Raw genomic sequence first — 19,505 nt, forward strand, 5'->3', positions numbered from 1 at the left:
TTCGAGGGTCCTTAATTTGTTTTTGAAGTTGTGAAACAAGTGGAGAAAAAAATTTATAGGGACAATTTTTCTAGATTCTTTTTTTTTTTATCTGTAAAACAGGTGGGAAAATAAAGTTTTGTGAAGATTATTTTTCTAGGTTTCTTAATTTATTTTTTTAAAATCCGTGAAACAGGTGGATTTTTTTTTTTCTGTCAGGACAATTTTTCTAGTTTCCTTAACTTTTTAAAATCTGTAAAACAGGTGGAAAAAAGTTTTGTTAAGATCGTGTTTCTAGGTTCCTTTTTTATTTTTTTTTAAATCTGTGAAATGCAGAGAAAAATGTTTGTCAGGATTATTTTTCTAGGTTTCTAGGTCGCGCTGTTTTTACCTTTAGAATCAGTCAGGGAGCAACTCTGTCTGTCGGCTGGACGGACAAACTTCCCATCGATGAACAGACCCAGAGAACGGGAATGATGCTGCAGCCAGGCCTGGGGGAGGACAGAGCGACAGTCAGTGTTCACTTATCAATCAGATCTCGACTCCTGATTAAATAAAAATATATATGAACATACTCTGATGTCTGCAGTGCAACCTCTCTCATCTGAGTGTAGATGCATGTTGGATGAGCTTAGGTGCTCTGGCTCTTACACACTCATACTCATGTTATGAAAGAAACAACTTTCTTCCAAAAATAAACTTTTCATGTGTGAGAGAACGGGAATATTTCCTCACAGCTGCAGAAAAGCAAAAATCTGCCCAGCTGACTTTAGAAGAACTGTATTAATGTAATAATAATAACAATAACAATAATACATTAGTTATTTGACGCTTTTCTGGTGTGTTTGAGGGATTTCTTGAATGTTGAGAGTGAAGCAGGATTTATAATTGTGCAGCAGCTCTATGCAGAGCCTACGCTGTTGTAAGCATTTATACTTGTGTCACTCTGCAGTTACACCTCCACAACACTAGTGGGCGTTGGAGGTTTCTGTGAAGTGCTGTAAAGTTTAGTTGATTCAAAACACACATTAAACACACATTAAACATGGCTTAATAGAGACAGTTTCAAACACAAATCAGCTTCACTATAACTCGCAGAATTCACAGACAAACACTTGTCTTTATCTGGACACATTTTCCCCACAAATACAACATGCTAACATTAATAGCACAAGCCTATGGCATTTTACATTTTATAAAGTAGCCTAGCAGCTAGCAGACTTTTCCTCTGCTCATATAAACATTACATTGAACATTGAATATTATACAAAGGTAACGTTACAAAATTCAGCTCCATTACAACTCACAAGGTTCACTGACAAAACAACTGTCTGATACTAAACACGTTTTCCAAACAAATACAACATGCTAATGTTATTAGCACAAGCCTATGGCATTTTACATTGTATAAATTAGCCTAGCAGCTAGCAGAGATTTCCTCTGCTCATATGAAGCCAGGATAAATCACACACAAGACTTAAAATGCTATTTTAGTGGAGGCTTTATTGTCTTCACAATTTATTGTTTCTTATCTGTGAAATTAAAGTAAATCAAAGCTTTGTTTCCACTGAGGGAAATGGTTTCAGCTTACAGAGACAGACAGGAGGTCTGCGTCACTGTGACGTGTAGTTACATCTCTGGACAGGTACACATCAAACTACGGCGTAGGGGACACTGTCGATTCTATGCAGAAGTATAAATCCTGCTTAACAGTGTGTGTTCTTCACAGGAAACCACAGCCCTCATGGTCAGGCAGCCTCCATCTGGACTGAAGACCTCACACTGGCTCTGGAGACAGCCAAGAGGTTCACACACTCACACACTTCTTTTTATCTTCTATTTGATCTTTTATCTGCTATTATTCAAAATCCATGTCTGATTTAGACGCTGATCATTTATACAGCATATTTAGTTTAGATATTCACTATGACACGTTGAGTAGGAATATTGTCTTTTTTTGTGTAACTGAACATTTTGTTGGTGTAAACACAGTCAGTGACATGGTTTACAGGGACGCCTGTGTAATGGAGCCATTGTTCATGTTATTATTTACACCTGTGCTTTTGGAAAACGTCTGCTCTGAAGGATCTTTTACTCTGACTCATGTTTCCTTCTTCTTCTTCTGTCCTCAGTCTGTCAGTTGGCTCTGTGTGGGTGAATTCCCACTCTGTGTCCGACCCCTGTCTGCCTGTCTCCGGTCACAAAGACAGCGGCACCTGCACTGACGGAGGACAGGAGGTGGGTTTCACAGATTATCACACACTTAATTTGAGGTTTAAGTCAAAGTTTGGACTCGGCCCTTTACCACTTTTATTTTGGCGTTCTGTACACACACCAGACACGAACATATCAGTCTTGTCCTGAATGTTGATGTCTTCTCTGCTCTCTTACAGGGTCTGTACCAGTTCCTACGTCCGTCCTCGTCCTCTCCTCCTCTTCCTCGCTCCTCGCCCGTCTCTATGGACTACTCAAAGTTTGGAACAGCAGCGTCTCCAGCAATCATTCCTGAAGACTGTGACGCTGCCAGGTGGGTTTTTTAATACTTTTTTCTGAGATGAAGTCTTACAAGTATCTTGGAATTTTGATTTATGATTGTCTTTCTTTAAAGCCTCACATCAGAAAAAACTGAAGTTTGAATTGAATTTTTATTTTTGAAACAAGTGTTGCTTTTCCTTCGAGACCAAAAGGAGACTCGTTGCTGCCACCTTTATGTCTGTGCTGGACTGTGGCGATCTTACATCTACACACCCTGGATACTGTTACCCATAGAGCACTTAGATTTATGACAAATCTTTAATCACCATCGCTGTCTGTAAATTCAAGTTGGATGGTCTGCCTCCTCCACTCATAGACTAACGCCACGTCTCCACCAAACCCTTTCAGTCCAGCACCTTTGGAACCAGCAGTAATCCTTCAGACATGGTACCTAGACCCTCGGTCTGTTCAGACAGTCCTCTTAAATGTGGGCGGGGTTGTTGTCACTCACTGCTCCGTCCAGCACTCGCTGTATTTCTTCATCAGCGGTGACACAGATGGAAGTCTGCACCTGGTTTATCGTCCACAGAACGAGGCTGCACGCCCACATTTTCAGAACAAAATAGAACAGGCTGCAGTGAGAGTCTCTCTCCATGGGATATTTAAAAATAGCAGCTTTGTGCATTTAGTCCTTCTCAGGCAAGCTCAGGGGTTTAGTGTTGCTGGAGCCCACAGGAAGTGAGGATTAGAATATATGACCTTCACATAATCCGCTCCAAATTAATCTATATGTCTGTGAGTTGTTCTCATTTTAAATTGTTTAATGTTTGTCTTCTGTCTGCAGCTGTATTATTTGTGCTGCTGCTTGTCTTGACCTCATTAAAAAAAAGGTCTCAGTGAGTCTTTTACTCCTGGCCAAATGAAAGTCAAAGAAAAAAAAGTTATAAGCACATTATGTATGAACTGTAAGTACTTGAATAACAGCATGCTGTGCAGGATAAATGGGATTTTGCACGTCTGCCACATACCTCTCCCTCCCCCCTCCCCCCTCAGTGCTCCGAAGTCCTACCTGCAGTTTGTTGCTGGTAAAGCATGTAAATCAGTGTCTGGCTGCAGTGTGGCGGTGCAGTCACCAGGGGGCGGCAGCGTGTTAGCCTACTGTCCAGATGGAGGTCGGAAGGACGTCCGCAATGCTGTGGAGGCTGCTGCCAAAGTCCAGCCTGGGTGAGAGCTTCGACACACACATACACATGCAAACTGGGCCAAAGAACACAGACAGGCGCTTGTTGTGTTTTGGACACGTGTCCAGGTCAGATATGGACTGAGCTGATAGGAGACACACTTTTGAAATTCTGTCTGTGTTTGGTAGCCTTGACTGCCTGTGCCTTTTTAAAAACAGTTGCAACAAAGGATAATGATAAAATCATCATTGATTCATTCTCTGTAACCACTTATCCTGTTAGGGGTCACAGGTGCTGGAGCCTATCCCAGCTGACACTGGGTGAGAGGCAGGGTTCACCCTGGACAGGTCACCAGACTATCACAGGACTGACACATAGAGACAAACAACCATTCACACTCACATTCACACCTACGGACAATTTAGAGTCACCAATTAACCTGCATGTCTTTGGACTGTGGGAGGAAGCTGGAGCACCTGGAGGAAACCCACGCTGACACAGGGAGAACATGCAAACTCTGCACACTGAAGGGCTCCCTCACCCCGAGGTTTGAACCAGGGATTCACTTGCTGTGAGGCGACAGTGCTAAACACTGCACCAGCGTGCTGCATATAATAATAAACTAAGTAATAATTAAATAATAGAAAAGCAACAGATCAGCAACATTTCAGGGCTGTGAGGAACAGTTAGAAGCTTTGAAGCTTCATTTATACGGTTGACATTTGAATTCTGAATCAGCATTCAGATCCTGCACAGCTTTTTTGTATTTTTTGCAAACCTATTCATGCTGTTTCAACCCAGTATTTCTGCACAGTTGCAGTTCAAGATCACGCCACACTAATATTATCAGTACAATCCTGATTCCAAAGAAGTCGTGACGCTGTTTAAAACGAGCACAAAAACATAATTAAATGATAATAATAATAATGGAGTAAATGAGCATTCAACACATCAGAGTCGAAATTTAAACATTAAATATATTTCATTTTATCATATTTAACTGAACCTTGGTCAAGGACGTTTGTGGAATTATTGCATTTTGTTTTTATTTATTTGTTTTTGTTTTTTATTTTTTTGGAGTCAGGGTTGTAAAAAACTGGAATTGGATTCCAGTCGAGGCTGTGTAGGATTGTTTCCAAAAACATTTAACTCCAAATTATTGTTAAGTCCAAAATTCAAAAGTTATTAAAACAAGATGGATGTAATGCTTTTATTGAACAAAATATTCAGCTTCAGTCCATTTTGTTGGCGTTTAGCCTCAAAAACAACATCTGGGAACTTTTATAATGAGGACTAGCAGCTTTACAGGAGCTCACAGACAATGATTATCAGTGTGTCACAGTGATGGCTGACAATATTAAAACAACTACAGTTTGTATTGTTGCACAAATATATGAATTCAAGCACTTTCAGTAACCAAATGTCTGTTTGTGTTTATTTTTATAAACCTTTCAAGACCTTAATTTCTTTCTCCACAAATTAAAAAAACTTGAAAGAACTGTCAGGACCTGTGGGAACCCTCTCTGGAATAGCCCCGCCCACTTTTAAATTCAATGGGGGAGTGGTCCTCCCTGGAATAGCCCCGCCCACTTTTAAATTCTATGTGGAGTGGATGGGGGGGGGGGGGGGGGGTGGGGGCGGAGCCATCAGTGTTCCAACTCCTTTGTGACACTTCGGCGCACGGAACACATCGAAAGATCAAAGGAATTGAAATTGGTAAGTAGCCCCAGGATATCACATAATTTCAGTCACACACTAGTGTCGCGTACTTAGTCTATTATACAGACGATCTTACACACACACAGTGAGTATTTCTGAGTCAAGCAGTCTGTTGGCCATCTATACACATAACGATGGACAAAAGAACAAACAACAGACAGAGACCAGCTGGTGATGCTGCGGGCCGTCGTAGACCTCCACAACATCACCACCATCAGCCCAACAATGCCTCTTGGGGAGACCTTGTTGATGAGGAAAACCAGAAGTTATGCCACATCATCAAGAAGAAGAAGGACCAGATCAAGCGTCTGGAGGAGCTGCTCGAGGCCAGAGACAGCGGGTTCAGCTCTGAGTTCAAAAAAAGCGCTGAGAGAGTCTGTGAGCTGGAAACACAGAACTACGACCTCACATTGTCTCTCCAGCACCAAGAGAAGAACAGCAAGCAGCAGTTTGAGGAGATGGTCGCTAAGTATGAGGCCGAAAAACAAACTGCATCAAACCATATCAAGCAGGTTTTGAGGCAGGAGGTCGAGAGCCAGGTACGGCGGGAGTACCAGCAGAAGGAAGCCCAGCTGAAAAAACAGATCCATCAGATGGGTGCTGAACTCCAGAAAATCCGCGAGGAGCAACAGAGTCTCCTTCTGACGATGTCAGACGCGCACACAGCGATGACCACCAAAGATGCTGCTCTCCAGCAGAGCGAGGAAGCCTGGCAGGCTAAATATGATGCTCTGACTGAGAAAATGGAAGAAAACACCAAGAAATGTGAGACGCAGGTGAATGAATTCACCATCAAGGCCTCTCTGATGGAAGAGCAAATCCATCAGAGAGACCTTGAGATCCTGCGTCTCACCGAGGACAACAACTGTCTCGCTAACAAACTTACAGAGACAGCACAAGAGCTGACCTCCAGAGCTGATGAACTCCTCCAGAGCCAGACAGCCTGGGAGGAGAAACTCCAGACTGTCAAGGACAGCCTCTACAAAGAGGCTGAAGAACGTCAACAGAGCTGGGAGTCACAGCAGACTCAAATTAGAGTCAAGGTCGAGGCAGAGATCCAACAGAGAGACGCTGAGATCCTGCGTCTCACCAAGGACAACAACGGTCTCCTCAAAAAGCTCTCGGAGAAAACAGAAGAGCTCTCCCGTAAGGATGATGAACTCCTCCAGAGCCAGAGAGTCTGGGAGGACAAGTGCAACACTCTGGAAACCAACATTACAGAGGAGCTTGCTGAGAAACATCAGGCAGAAGTGAAACAGCTGATGGGTGAGAAGGTGGAACTGGAGGACCTCTGCTTGTATGTCAATAAGCAGAGGAAACGCTTCTTGCTGTTTCCAAGGAGGTCTTCAGACGACAGAGAGACCCAGCTGCAGAAGATGAAGAACAAAATGCAGCAGAAGGCAGCAAAAGCAAGAGGAGCTGAGAAGATGGAAGAAGAAATGGAGGCTGCTGATTGTTCAGCTCAGGCTGGGCATCAGTAGCTCCCATAGCTTCTTCCTTCTTCCTTCAAGGAGGCAATTGTTGCCCAGCTCAGCCTGAGCTGGGCAACAATTGCCTCCCAGAGATGTCTGTGTCCCAGTCATCAAGGTAATGGTACTCATAAGTGCTATATCGTAGGCAAAGGGACACAGAAAAATCCATTTGCCTACGATATAGCACTGACAGAGATGATTACATCTCCTCGGGTTTTTCTCCTGGTACTCAGGTTTTTCCCGCCAGTGTCAATCACATTGGGAAAAAAATGCTCTAGAAAGAAGAACAAACTAGAGCAGACAAGAAGTGGTAGAGGAGGAGGCAATTGTTGCCCAGCTCAGCCTGAGCTGGGCAACAATTGCCTCCCAGAGATGTCTGTGTCCTCCAGGTAATGGTACTCATAAGTGCTATATCGTAGGCAAAGGGACACAGGCAAATCCATTTGCCTACGATATAGCACTGACATCTTCTGTAGATTATTATTATCTACTCATGGGTTTTCTCCTGGTACTCAGGTTTTCCCGCCAATGTCAATCATATTAGACTATACCATCATTAGTCCTAATAAAATGACATCAAATTGGAGTTCAATGTTTCTATGTCTTTGAATGAAAACAAACTGCAAAAATACAATGTTATGACATTATGGAAGGTAAAAAGTGTAAGAACTGGTATCTGTTGAAGTTATGGTTTAAACACCTCTGAAACTGATCAATGAAACTGATCAATGAAACTGATCAGTGTTTCAAAGAATTCATTTTCATTTCATTCCCCTTGTGTTTTATTGTGCAGCACTTTGTAACTGTGTTTGGAAAGGTGCAAAATCAATAGAGTTTATTATTACTATATTTATAATATCAATATCAATAGTTTATTATTACTATATTTATCATATCAATATCAATAGAGTTTATTATTACTGTATTTATAATATCAGTATCAATAGTTTATTATTACTATATTTATCATATCAATATCAATAGAGTTTATTATTACTGTATTTATAATATCAGTATCAATAGAGTTTATTATTACTATATTTATAATATCAGTATCAATAGAGTTTATTATTACTGTATTTATAATATCAGTATCAATAAAGTTTATTATTACTATATTTATAATATCAGTATCAATAGAGTTTATTATTACTATATTTATAATATCAGTATCAATAGAGTTTATTATTACTGTATTTATAATATCAGTATCAATAAAGTTTATTATTACTATATTTATAATATCAGTATCAATAGAGTTTATTATTACTATATTTATAATATCAGTATCAATAGAGTTTATTATTACTGTATTTATAATATCAGTATCAATAAAGTTTATTATTACTGTATTTATAATATCAATATCAATAGACTATATTATTACTATATTTATAATATCCATATCAGTAGAGTTTATTATTGCTATATTTATAGTATCAATAGAGTTTATTACTATATTTATAATATCAGTATCAATAGAGTTTATTATTACTATATTTATAATATCAATATCAATAGACTTTATTATTACTATATTTATAAGAAAAATGATGACTTTAAACACGGACCTTTATCTAACTATAAGGGGCCGTACACATGCCGCGTCTTTAATCACCTGGAAAACACAAGGTTGGGCGCGGGGCGCTACTCTTGTTCCTTTTCTGTGCCAGCTTTCAATGACACGGTGGCAGGTTGCGTCTGTGGTTGTTTCGCAACCTCAACAAGCACCGTATCAAGGCCAATAGTTTTCCATCAATGACCTTTTTCCCGTGAGGAAAACAAGACGATGACTCAGGCAGAAACACTTTGACTAGTCTGTAAAACCTACTTTTGATGCTACATAGATCTTTAAATCTGTAATTTATGGTCAAAATCAAACTTTTATAGGTGAAATGTGATTTATTCAGACTTTGACAAAGGACACACACCTGTACAATCTAGATAAGCAGCAGGTATTTCACAACCCAGTGGGCTCTGTGTTTATTGAACTGGTTTATTACCAGTTAAAGTTCAACTTGACAAATTTGCTGAGTCACACACAAACAGTATATCAACAGAGTTTGATTACACCTGTCGGTACATACGCACCATTAAAGGTTCAGCACATGCTCAGTGTGGTTCTCCTTCAGGAAACGCATACTGTTTCAGTTTTTAACCATCACTCCTGTTCTTGTAGCGCAGTGTTGCGTTTTTGAGACGAGGCATCTGCATTAGATTCTTAGATTCACAGCTTATTTTTAACATCAAAATGTTTTCAGAAACATATTTCAGCGAACTGTGTTTGTAATATGAAAAAAAGTTTCCAAACGAGCCACAATGTTGATTTAGTTTGTGATCTGGGAGCAGACAGCCCACAGGCTTAAGCAGGATTTATACTTGTGTGTCAGCTCCATGCTGCAGACTGCGCACATAGACTACGCTATTGTGAGTGTTTATACTATACTACAGGCAGACCTGTCTGTCTCTGTGAGCTGAAACCATTTCCCTCAGTGGAAACAAAGCTTTGATTTACTTTAATTTCACAGATAAGAAACAATAAATTGTGAAGACAATAAAGCCTCCACTAAAATAGCATTTTAAGTCTTGTGTGTGATTTATCCTGGCTTCATATGAGCAGAGGAAATCTCTGCTAGTTGGCTAATTTGCTAATGTACATAGTGTAAAATGCCATAGGCTTGTGCTAAAGTTTAGTTTAGTTTATTCATTCATTTCAAACCAAACAAAATAATACAACACATACAACACAACAAATCCACAGGACACCACTGATAACAAACAATGTAACAACCACAAACAAACAACAACACAGTTTTAGAAGGGGATGGAAGAAGCAAACACTCCTTTTCTAAACTTCCTTTTGAACTGATGAACATTTTTACTGAGTTTAACCTCTTCATCTAAACCATTCCATAGAATTACCCCGCAAACAGAAATACACATACTTTTAGAGTGGTTCTGACACTTTGTTGTTGTAATTTGAGTTTTCCTCTTAGATGATACTTTTTATTACCCTCCCTCTCATGAAACAAATTTTGAATTATGCCCAGAAGATGATTATTTGTGTAGTTTTGAATTTTACCAGGTCTGATCATTTCAGTGTGGATGACTTCAAAAACAGTGGATTAGTGTGATCGTTGTACCTCACATTGTGAACTGATCTTATGGCTCTTTGTTGTAGTATGTACAGAGGGAGCAGGTTGGTTTTATAAGTACTACCCCAGACTTCCACACAGTAACTCAAATATGGTAATACAAGAGAATAATATAAAATAAGCAAGGATTGTTGATTCAGTAAGCACCTAGTTCTCCTCATAACACCCACACTTTTTGCCATCTTGGAACCTACGTAACTTAAATGGGGTTTCCAGCAGATTCTTTCATCAATTATCACACCCAGAAATGTAGTATGGTCCACTCTTCCAATAATTACATTATCTATTATTATTTGAATGTCAGTTTTACGTCTTCCAAATAACAGAAGTTTTGTTTTGTCCAAATTTAGTGACAATTTGTTTATATCAAACCAATTCTTCAATTTGTTCATTTCATGTGTGATATTTTCTAAAAGCTGCTGCAAATCCTCACCAGAACAGATAATGTTAGTATCATCAGCAAGAAGTACGAACTGTACAAATATCATTCATGTACATAATGAAGAGAATTGGCCCTAATATCGACCCTTGAGGTACACCGCACTTGATGTCTCTTCCAGTGGAATTAAAATTGTCAATTTGGACTAGGGTTGGGACTCATTAGAATTTTAACGATTCCGATTCCTTACCGATTCCTCTTACCGATTCCTACATTATATTCATTATACTTGCTATACTTAAACAAGTATATAATAAACACAAATGCAATCATACAAATACAAAAAACTTCATTCTAACTGTTACACAGTCCAATTAGATGAAAATACACATTTGTGTGTGGTGTGTATTTCAGATTTAGAGCTTGTATCATCTCCCTGAGAATATATAACAACAAAAAGTGATTCTCTGATTTCTACAGTAACACTATTACCTCAAATTAACCACAGCCATGTAATAAAAAATACTTATACCTGCTCCCATCTCAAACACGGAGGTCTCCCTCTCCGCTGAGCACCCATGGCGCACGCCCGGCCTGTTAAATACCCTGTAACCATAACAACTGTGTGACACAAACTCAGTGCTTTGGTCATTAAATAATGTCGGGCTCGGTTCGGGTTCGGACAGAAATATGCGGCCTGTGCCGCACTCTAATGGAAATGCATGTGACTTTGTTTTTGTTTTTACAATCTAGGAACCATTTGCAGGAACCGTTACTCCAAATGTGATGGAACCGGTTCCAGAACTGGATCCATATCCCAACCCTAATTTGGACAAACTGTTGCCTATTTTCTAGATAGTTTCTCAGCCAGGTCAGTACAGTTCCCCTAATGCCATATATCTCCATCTTCTTTAACAAAACACCATGATCCATCGTGTCAAAAGCCTTTTTTAAGTGGATGAAGATTCCAATGGCAAACCTTCTTTTATCTATATGGGTCGTAATTTCTTCAGTTAAATCAATTAATGCAAATGAAAAACATTAGCATGTTGTATTTGTGGGGAAAATGTGTCCAGATAAAGACAAGTGTTTGTCTGTGAATGCTGCGAGTTATAGTGAAGCTGATTTGTGTTTGAAACTGTCTCTGTTAAGCCATGTTTAATGTGTGTTTAACTTGTGTTCAGTGTGTGTTTAATGTGTGTTTAATGTGTGTTTTGAATCAACTAAACTTACAGCACTTCACAGAAACCCGCCACTGACTAGTGTTCTGGAGGTGTAACTGCAGAGTGACACAGACACACCACCGCACAAGTATAAATGCTCACAACAGCGAAGGCCACGTGCGTAGGGTTTCCACAGAGCTGCCACACAAGTACAAATCCTGCTGTAGTGGACACAAATTGACGTTGCATAATTGTCCCAGTAGTTACATTGCAGCATGTTTCACTGCTGCTGGCTGCAGCGCTCTCTCTCAATATTGAACCAGTTTCAAAACTTGTTGTTCCCATTCGTCACTTAGACACAAAAACATGAGAAAACAGAGTCCACGTTGAAAAAAACTGACGTGTCTCTTTGATATCTTTTCCTTCCTCTAGCTGGATGAAAAAGACACCGTCTGCACGCGCTCAGTTGCTCCACTCTCTGGCTAAGGGCCTGGAGGCAAAGAGGCGGGACATAGCCGCGTCAATCAACGCTCAGACTGGTCTCTCAATGGACGAGGCTGATCAGGAGGTGGAGCTCAGCATCAACAGGCTCAGTGATTGGGCGGCTTACTGTGACAAAGTCCAAGGAGGAACTCCAGTGAGCCTTTTTTAATATAAAAAGTTTATTTGAAAACTTTTGATCTCTGCACTGTGTCAACATCTCGTCGTGTCCCTCCTCCTCTTCAGCCTCTGCCACAGTCCGGCTCTGCTCTCTCCCTCCCTGAAGCCCTGGGAGTCGTGGGGGTCGTCCTCCCTGACAGGAATCCCCTCCTCTCTATGGTGACACTTCTTGGGGCAGCCATCGCCAATGGCAACGCCGTCATCATGGTCCCCAGTCAGAAGTATCCACTTTCAGCCTTGGCTTTCATTCAGGTAAATGTTTGCCTGATCACAAGGAGCGTTTGCAGGTTTCAAAACGAGAGGCGCTCTGCCTTTTGTTTTTCTTTAATTAAATGCCACCAGTAAAAAAAAAAAAAAAAGGAAAACACATGCTGTGCTTTGTTGTTGTTGCCAGGCAACCACACCATCACCTCCTCAGCCTAAACCCTCTATGTAATCAATTTACTGTTTTTTGTTTGTTTTTTGTAAGTTTTATAAAAGTAGGGTACTTGCACATAGTTTGTCAGGCGCAGATAAACAGAGATCTGTGTGGGCACATGAGACCCTAAAAAAGAGGCTGGGTCACAGGACGCACCACCAGTCGGTCGTAGGGCTGGGCGATGTAACGACTATGTACTATATGTCGATATGTTTCCAGTCAAGATACAGATTTCTGAGAGTTAAGGTTTCCTTGAAATGTTTATTGAAGGATTTAAGTTTTTCTCCTTATCGTGGTCTCATACTTAAGGGATCGCTTAAAGAACCTTAGTAACAAAAGTAAAGACAAAAACATAAAGTACCTCTGACTCCATCTTCACTGCAGCATGGTTGAGTTTATGGAGATAAATGTCAAATTATCCTGAGAAGACTGTTCACGACTGGGAGAATCTGATGGACACTCTTAATGATGAGTGCCTCATTTTGCACTTTTTATTTTACCAGAAGTGAATCTATGATTGTGACTGACTGGGGTTGGATCACTCAACTTTCCAAAGCTGTGCTCCTCCAGCCCGTTACAGTTAATGATGGCTCTGCAGTTTTATGCAACGGGATCTTTCCAGTCAGTTGTTAGCAGATTATCTCTTGTACGTGTCGTACTGAAGGAGCAAACTTGAAAAAAGAATGTAAAAAAACTAACAAACAAGGAAATGACCTGGAAAGAGAGCATACAATTATAATAATTCTGTAACATATGATTTATTATTATTATTATTATTATAAATATAGTTTTTCCTACATAGACGGTATAAAAATACGGACGTAGTCACCGTGACGTCACCCATTAGTTTCTGAGGAGCAGGTTTGAAGCTCAAAGTAGGCGGCTCTGGCCGTCGCCATCTTGGCAGTGCCTGACTCCGCCCAACTCCCGGCCAATCAAAAATGGGCAAAGAGGCGGGCCAAATGAAGCCTGGTTGCTTAAACATGCCCACCTCGCTCAAAGCTGCTAAGTTAGCTAAGGCTAACAAGCTACTAGGCTAACAAGCTACTAGGCTAACAAGCTACGCTACTTTGGCTAGCCCTGTGGTGTTGGCTGCTCCCGCTTGGTGCCAGCACCCTCACGAAACAAAATATCCAAAAGGCACAAACACGGCTGAGAGGTCAGGTTCAGTGACTTGCGAATTAGCTGAGATGACGCCTAGCAGACAGCCAGCGGCTAGTTAGCCACCTGTGATGGCGCCACCTGTCACTCAAAGTGACCACGCCCTTAATTATGTGCATCTTTAAGCCTTAATAAAATTTAAACGGATGAGTTATAAAAAAAATTCACCCCCTGTACAGTTGTCATGAAAGGGGAAATTAGCTATAGAGAGCAAAACTGTTTTTTGTACCAGGCTGTAAACATGTTTATTTCTGCTGTTAAGTTGAGCATTTTAACATGGAGGTGTATGGGGATTGACTCACTCTTGGAGCCTGCCTCAAGTGGCCATTAGAGGAACTGCAGTTTTTGGCACTTTGCGTTGGCTTCACTCGTCATCCCCGGAGGTTGCCACTTGTTTTCCTAGCTTTTTAAAAACTAATCTTCTAAATCTATTATTTTATTTTTAAAATTGTGGGACATTTCTTATCAAGTTGCTCACTGACTTTTTTTTTCATATTTTTGAAAGAAATCACACCAATTAGTGTCAAAATAAAAAAACACAACCCACCTGCAATAATATTAATAATTATTATATTAAACAAATAATTTGTAGACAAAACAATATGAAAAACGTAGTGATAACAATATAAAATCTGAGCCCAAACTTAATATCAATAACCATAAGATGCAACAATAACCTGGTTGATCCTGCAGGTTCAGTTTTCTAATGATGCCTTGGTGCTGCCTCGCTGTCAGCAGACGGGGGACCCTGACTTTATTATTATTTATTTTAATTATTGGTATTGGTGGTAAGAAGGTAAGGATTAGATTTGATGTACTTCCTCACCTTTATTTTATTATTATTATTATTTGATTTTTTTTCTTTATTTGGTTATTTATTTTCTTTTTTGTAATTTATCTTTTCTTGTTTTCCCCTCTTCCCCATCTTTTCACCTGTCAGACCTGTAGAGTGTAGCGCACACACACATGACCGCCAACACAACCTTGTCCCCTGACAACAGTTAATTTACTGACCTGTATTTACTTTGATATTTACTGTTTCTGTTGTTATGTGTGTGTTTTGTTTTGTCTTGCAGTATATAAAGTATATAAAAAGAAAAAGAATGAAATGGAACCAGTTTGCTCAGGGAGAGTTCAAAGGTTTAAATACTTGTGAAAGACAACTGACGTCGCTCCAGGTTTCAAAGGGTTAAAAGACCAGTAAGACACGTGTGTTCACATGGCTTTGCATCAGCGTGGAGTTAAAATGACGTCAGATTCAGGCAGATATGTCGTTCTCTGGTGATTCGTTAGGGAAAATCGATTCTTCCTCCGCCATGGAAATTAGTTAAAGTGGACGCAAATTGAAAATGGGCACGGAGTGTAACGAGTTGACGGTTCTGTCTGACATCAGTTGACGTACATGTGTCTGTAAACAGTGATTTTCCTCCTCAGGTGCTTCAGTCTTCAGACCTGCCAGCAGGATTGGTAAATGTCATCACAGGAAGTAGAGACCAGCTGACAGCCGCTCTGGCTAATCACAGCGTCATCAGGGCCATCTGGTACTGGGGCAGTGCTGAGGTGAGGCCTCAACACCGACACATACACCAGTGTTCACCTAAAACACCCACATCACACCCATATATCATCATTATCATCATCTTCACTCGTGCTCTCTGACACTCTGCCACAGGGCTGTCAGTACCTCCAGCACACCTGCAGCAGCCCTCTGAAGACCCTCCGTCTGATCTGTCAGAAGGAAGCTGGAGGGACAGACTGGACTCAGTGTCGTCCCTCGCTCCTGGAGGAGATGTGGAGGAACGCCGTCCAGTGGAAGAGTGTCTGGATTCCCACTGCATAAGCAGACAAAGATGGAGGGTCAGGTATCAGCTGTAGAGTAGAACTGTGACCTGAAGGATCTGTGTTTAACAGGAAGGATTAAGAATGAAGCGTGACCATGAAATCATAAGACGCCCCCCAGTAACTGACTGTTAGCTAAACCCCACATGCCTCACTCAAGGCCAGAACACACCAGCGGTGAGTGACAAGTGTCAGAAAACACACCCCCTGTTTTCTATGTACAACCTCACACCAGGCGTGCGGCCTAGATGCGGCGCCCCGTGGCATTTCACACCACTGTCCTGTCTCCAGCCTGCCGCCCCCAGAATTAAATGCATTTCCCCCACTTATGTGAATGATCAATAAGGAACAGAGTCAGTGAGCCAAATGAGATAACAAGAGATTAAATATATTAACAGATTTAAGTTTGAGGTCGTGGCAGGAGACACATTACGAACTGCTTTGCCAAATATCTTCAGTCACTGTTCAGACAGTGCATCACAACAACACTTGTGATGTGCTGTCTGCTGTTGGGTCGATGCTACAGCACAGACTCTTCATGAACACCTGATGACTTTCTACCTCTGTCTTCTGCTGCTCTGCATCTTCTCTCTGTCAGTCACCAACGTCTGCTTCGTTTAGTTCAAGTACCTCGACTCCGAGGTCAGTGTTTGTTTTATACAGGCAGACTTGGACCAGATATTTGGAAGTGACATAAAGTATGTGAGAGACATGGTAGAATATATACGGAAGCCCTGAGGGCGAGTGGAGAAAAAAATTCTAGTGAATGAAATAGTTTTCTGTTTTAATGACTTAAAAACAGGTGAGAAAAGGTTTTGGCTGGATAAAATGATGAAGACAATCTTTGAATCAGGTGGAAAAATATTATTTGCCAGATTAAAAAAAGCTTTGCCATGATCATTTTTCTAAATTCCTTAAAGGGGAACTAATGTTTTTTCAACCTGGGCCCTATTTTCTGATCTACTTTTGTCTAAATGAGTGATAGGATGTTCAATATGTGACATGTCTCCAGTATGAAGCTAGGGCTGACCTGCCTGCAGCCCGTGAGCACGCGCTATATTAAATAATAGGGCACTCAGACAGCGTCAAACAACGTCAAAATACGTCCACTAAAAGTGCATTTTTTTCACACAGATAGGCTCGGATTGTTAGTATAATTATCTGACAACATAACGGAAAGGAGGAATGAACGTCTGTGTTTACCTTTAGCTGGATTCAGACATGTTCCTCTGCCTGTTGCTGCTCCCTCTCTCTCCTCGTCCATCGCTCTGCGTCCATGTACGTCCGTGTGCTCCGTGTTCAAATAAATACGGGCGTTCATCAAATTCAAATGGCTCATCCAGATCCAGTTGGTCAAAAACTTTTTTCTTTTTTGTGAAACCTGGTGGGGAAAAGGTTTTCCGGGATCCTTTTTGTCAAAATTCCCCCTTTTTTTTTTTTTTTTTTTTTTTTTTTTTTTTGTTGGGGAAAAAATTGCCAGGTGCCAGGATCATTTCCCTAAATCTTCTGTCATTTCCTTGTTCTTTTTCTTGTTTTTTTTTGTGAAACCTGTGCAAAAAAAAAATGCCTGGAGGGGAGAAACAGGTTTTCCAGGAACATTTTTATAAATTCCATATTGCCAAAATCCCATATCTAGTATTCCGTATTGTCGGGGTAATTTTTCTAAATTCCTTAATTTTTTTCATCTCTCAATCAGGTGTAAAATAATTGTCTGATAGGAGAGAAAATGTTTTGCCAGGATCATTTTTCTGAATTCCTTAAGTAGGAAAAAAAATCTTTTTGTGATCTTTTGAAGTTCCTTCTTTTTTCATCTGTAAAACTGGTGGAGAAAAAAGCTTTGACAGAATTATTTGTCTAAATTCCTTAATTTCTTCTTTTTTCTGTGAAACAGGTGGAAAAAATAGTTTTGCCTGAAATTTCATAATTCTTTTTTTCCATTTGTAAAACCAGGTGCAGGGAACAGAAAGTTTTTCACAGGATCATTTTTTTGAAATTCTGTAAAAAAAAAAATATATATTTTTTTTTTCATCAATTTTTTTCATCTGTGAAGAATTTTTTGCCAGGTGGAGAAAAATGTTTTGCCAAGATAATCTTTCAGAGTTCCTTTGTTTTTACTGGTCAACTGGTGGGGAATTTTTTTAAATATATATATTTATTTTTATTTGTTTGTTTGATCCTTAGAAAAACAAATTCACATTTTTCACCTCTTTTCACAAATTAAAAAAAAGTAGAAAAATGACGAGGACAAAACCAAATGTCAACTGTTTAACAGATGGAATAAAGAATTAAGGAACTTTAAAAAATGTCCTTCTGAAACCTTTATTTTCACCTGTTCTTCAGTCAGAAACACAGCAGAGAAAACAATTTAGATCAGACTTAGAAAATGATCACCATAGTTTCTTTGTCTCGCTTGTCTCTCAGAGCCTCTGTAAATAGTTTGAATCAAATGTCTCAGTTGTAGTAAAAGTTTTCTACAATCCATCCTGTTTCAGTCTACAGCTTCAAACCTGATCTGCCTTCAAGTTCTGTTGATGACGGAGCAAACATGTTCAACGTTGTGTCATCGCAGTCTGAACACACAAATACACTGTGCTGTATATCTTTATTACTGTACAGTAACACTGTGCCTGTTCGCCACACAGGTTCAGTTGGTGCAAACATTCCCAATGAAATGTCATTTGTTTCCATGTCCAAGTTCACATTGTTAATAAAAGTTTTTCCAGTCTGTGTGTGTGGAGAAAAACTAAAGCCATAATTAAAAGAATATAATTAAATGAATTTATACACTCTGTTGTCTTTGTTTTTATGGAGAGCAGCGTCGGCCTGTTGGTCAGCTGACTGATGTCTGTCCAGGAAACACGTCACTAACGTAAAATATGAACACATGACTCTGTTGTTGAGTCCAGTGTCCGTCCAGCACAGAGACCGTTATGGGACCGGACACACCCAAACGTACAGATCTCAGTGAATCTCGTCCAGTCGCTGGTTCCTTATTTAAAGTTTCATCTTCCTTTTTATTTCTCAAACTGGTTCCAGCCAGCAGAGCACTGAGGTTAACTTCTCCTCACGAGTTTGCTTGGTCACGAGACTCCGCCCCCGAAACTGTGGAATGCTGAGTAACAACAATGACTTGGCACAATCCTCAGCTGAACCTGTTAGCTGGTGTTACAGGACTGCCTAATCATGCCCCATAACACAGAGAGACAATGAGAGATGCTGAGTCAAGGCTGATCATGCAGGCTGTAAACTGGGTTCAGATGCACAGACGTCGTGCTGTAATGACAAGTTTTATAGATTCAGTTTATTGTTCCCTGGTTTATGGACAATACAGTAAATATACAGCAGCTTAGAGGTGCTTCTCTCAGACTCTAGGACAAAGTGTGTACTGACAGTAGATCTGGCAGTAGATAAATCCCACTATACTATGTCATTAAAATTATAATGTTATAGTGTAGTATGTCAAAAATCATTAAAACATTCAGTGTAATATGCCTTTAAATTTTACTGATAACAAATCTTAGTATAGTAAAACATTTTTTAAAAAAATCATAAAGTCAGTAATGCATGACATGGAAAAAAAGGGTTTAAAGGTCATAGAATAGTGTATAAAAAGAATCAGTCAAAAAATCAAGTGTCATAAAAATGTTTTAATTTTAAAAGGCATAGTATATTATATGAAAAATATTTTGAAAGTCATAGCATTATATGTCATAACAAAATTACATTTATGAAAAGTATAAGTATAGTTTAACAAAAGAAATTTAGGAAAAAGTCATGGCATTTTGTGACATAAAAATTAATTTAAAAAGTCAATCTATAAATAGATTCATTAAGTCGTGTAAAAAAAAAGATCAAAAATGTTCTAGTATGTCAAAAAAATTGATTAAAGAAATCATAGTATAGT

General features: G+C 39.7%; 1 protein-coding gene across 1 annotated transcript in view; it reads left to right on the top strand.

The window, feature by feature from the left end:
* aldh16a1 (aldehyde dehydrogenase 16 family, member A1) overlaps nt 1–18,379 on the top strand; it is a 30,297-nt gene extending 11,918 nt beyond the window's left edge. The window contains exons 10-17 of the mRNA XM_033645257.2: nt 1,709–1,784; nt 2,112–2,217; nt 2,373–2,506; nt 3,508–3,678; nt 11,956–12,160; nt 12,250–12,435; nt 15,197–15,322; nt 15,435–18,379. Coding sequence (XP_033501148.2) covers nt 1,709–1,784; nt 2,112–2,217; nt 2,373–2,506; nt 3,508–3,678; nt 11,956–12,160; nt 12,250–12,435; nt 15,197–15,322; nt 15,435–15,602 — 1,172 coding nt within the window. The 3' untranslated portion in view covers nt 15,603–18,379. The remainder of the gene's footprint in view (nt 1–1,708; nt 1,785–2,111; nt 2,218–2,372; nt 2,507–3,507; nt 3,679–11,955; nt 12,161–12,249; nt 12,436–15,196; nt 15,323–15,434) is intronic.
* The last annotated feature ends 1,126 nt before the right edge of the window (nt 18,380–19,505 follow it).

Source organism: Epinephelus lanceolatus, chromosome 18 (assembly GCF_041903045.1).
Source record: "Epinephelus lanceolatus isolate andai-2023 chromosome 18, ASM4190304v1, whole genome shotgun sequence".
In the NCBI taxonomy this organism is placed as follows: domain Eukaryota; kingdom Metazoa; phylum Chordata; class Actinopteri; order Perciformes; family Serranidae; genus Epinephelus; species Epinephelus lanceolatus.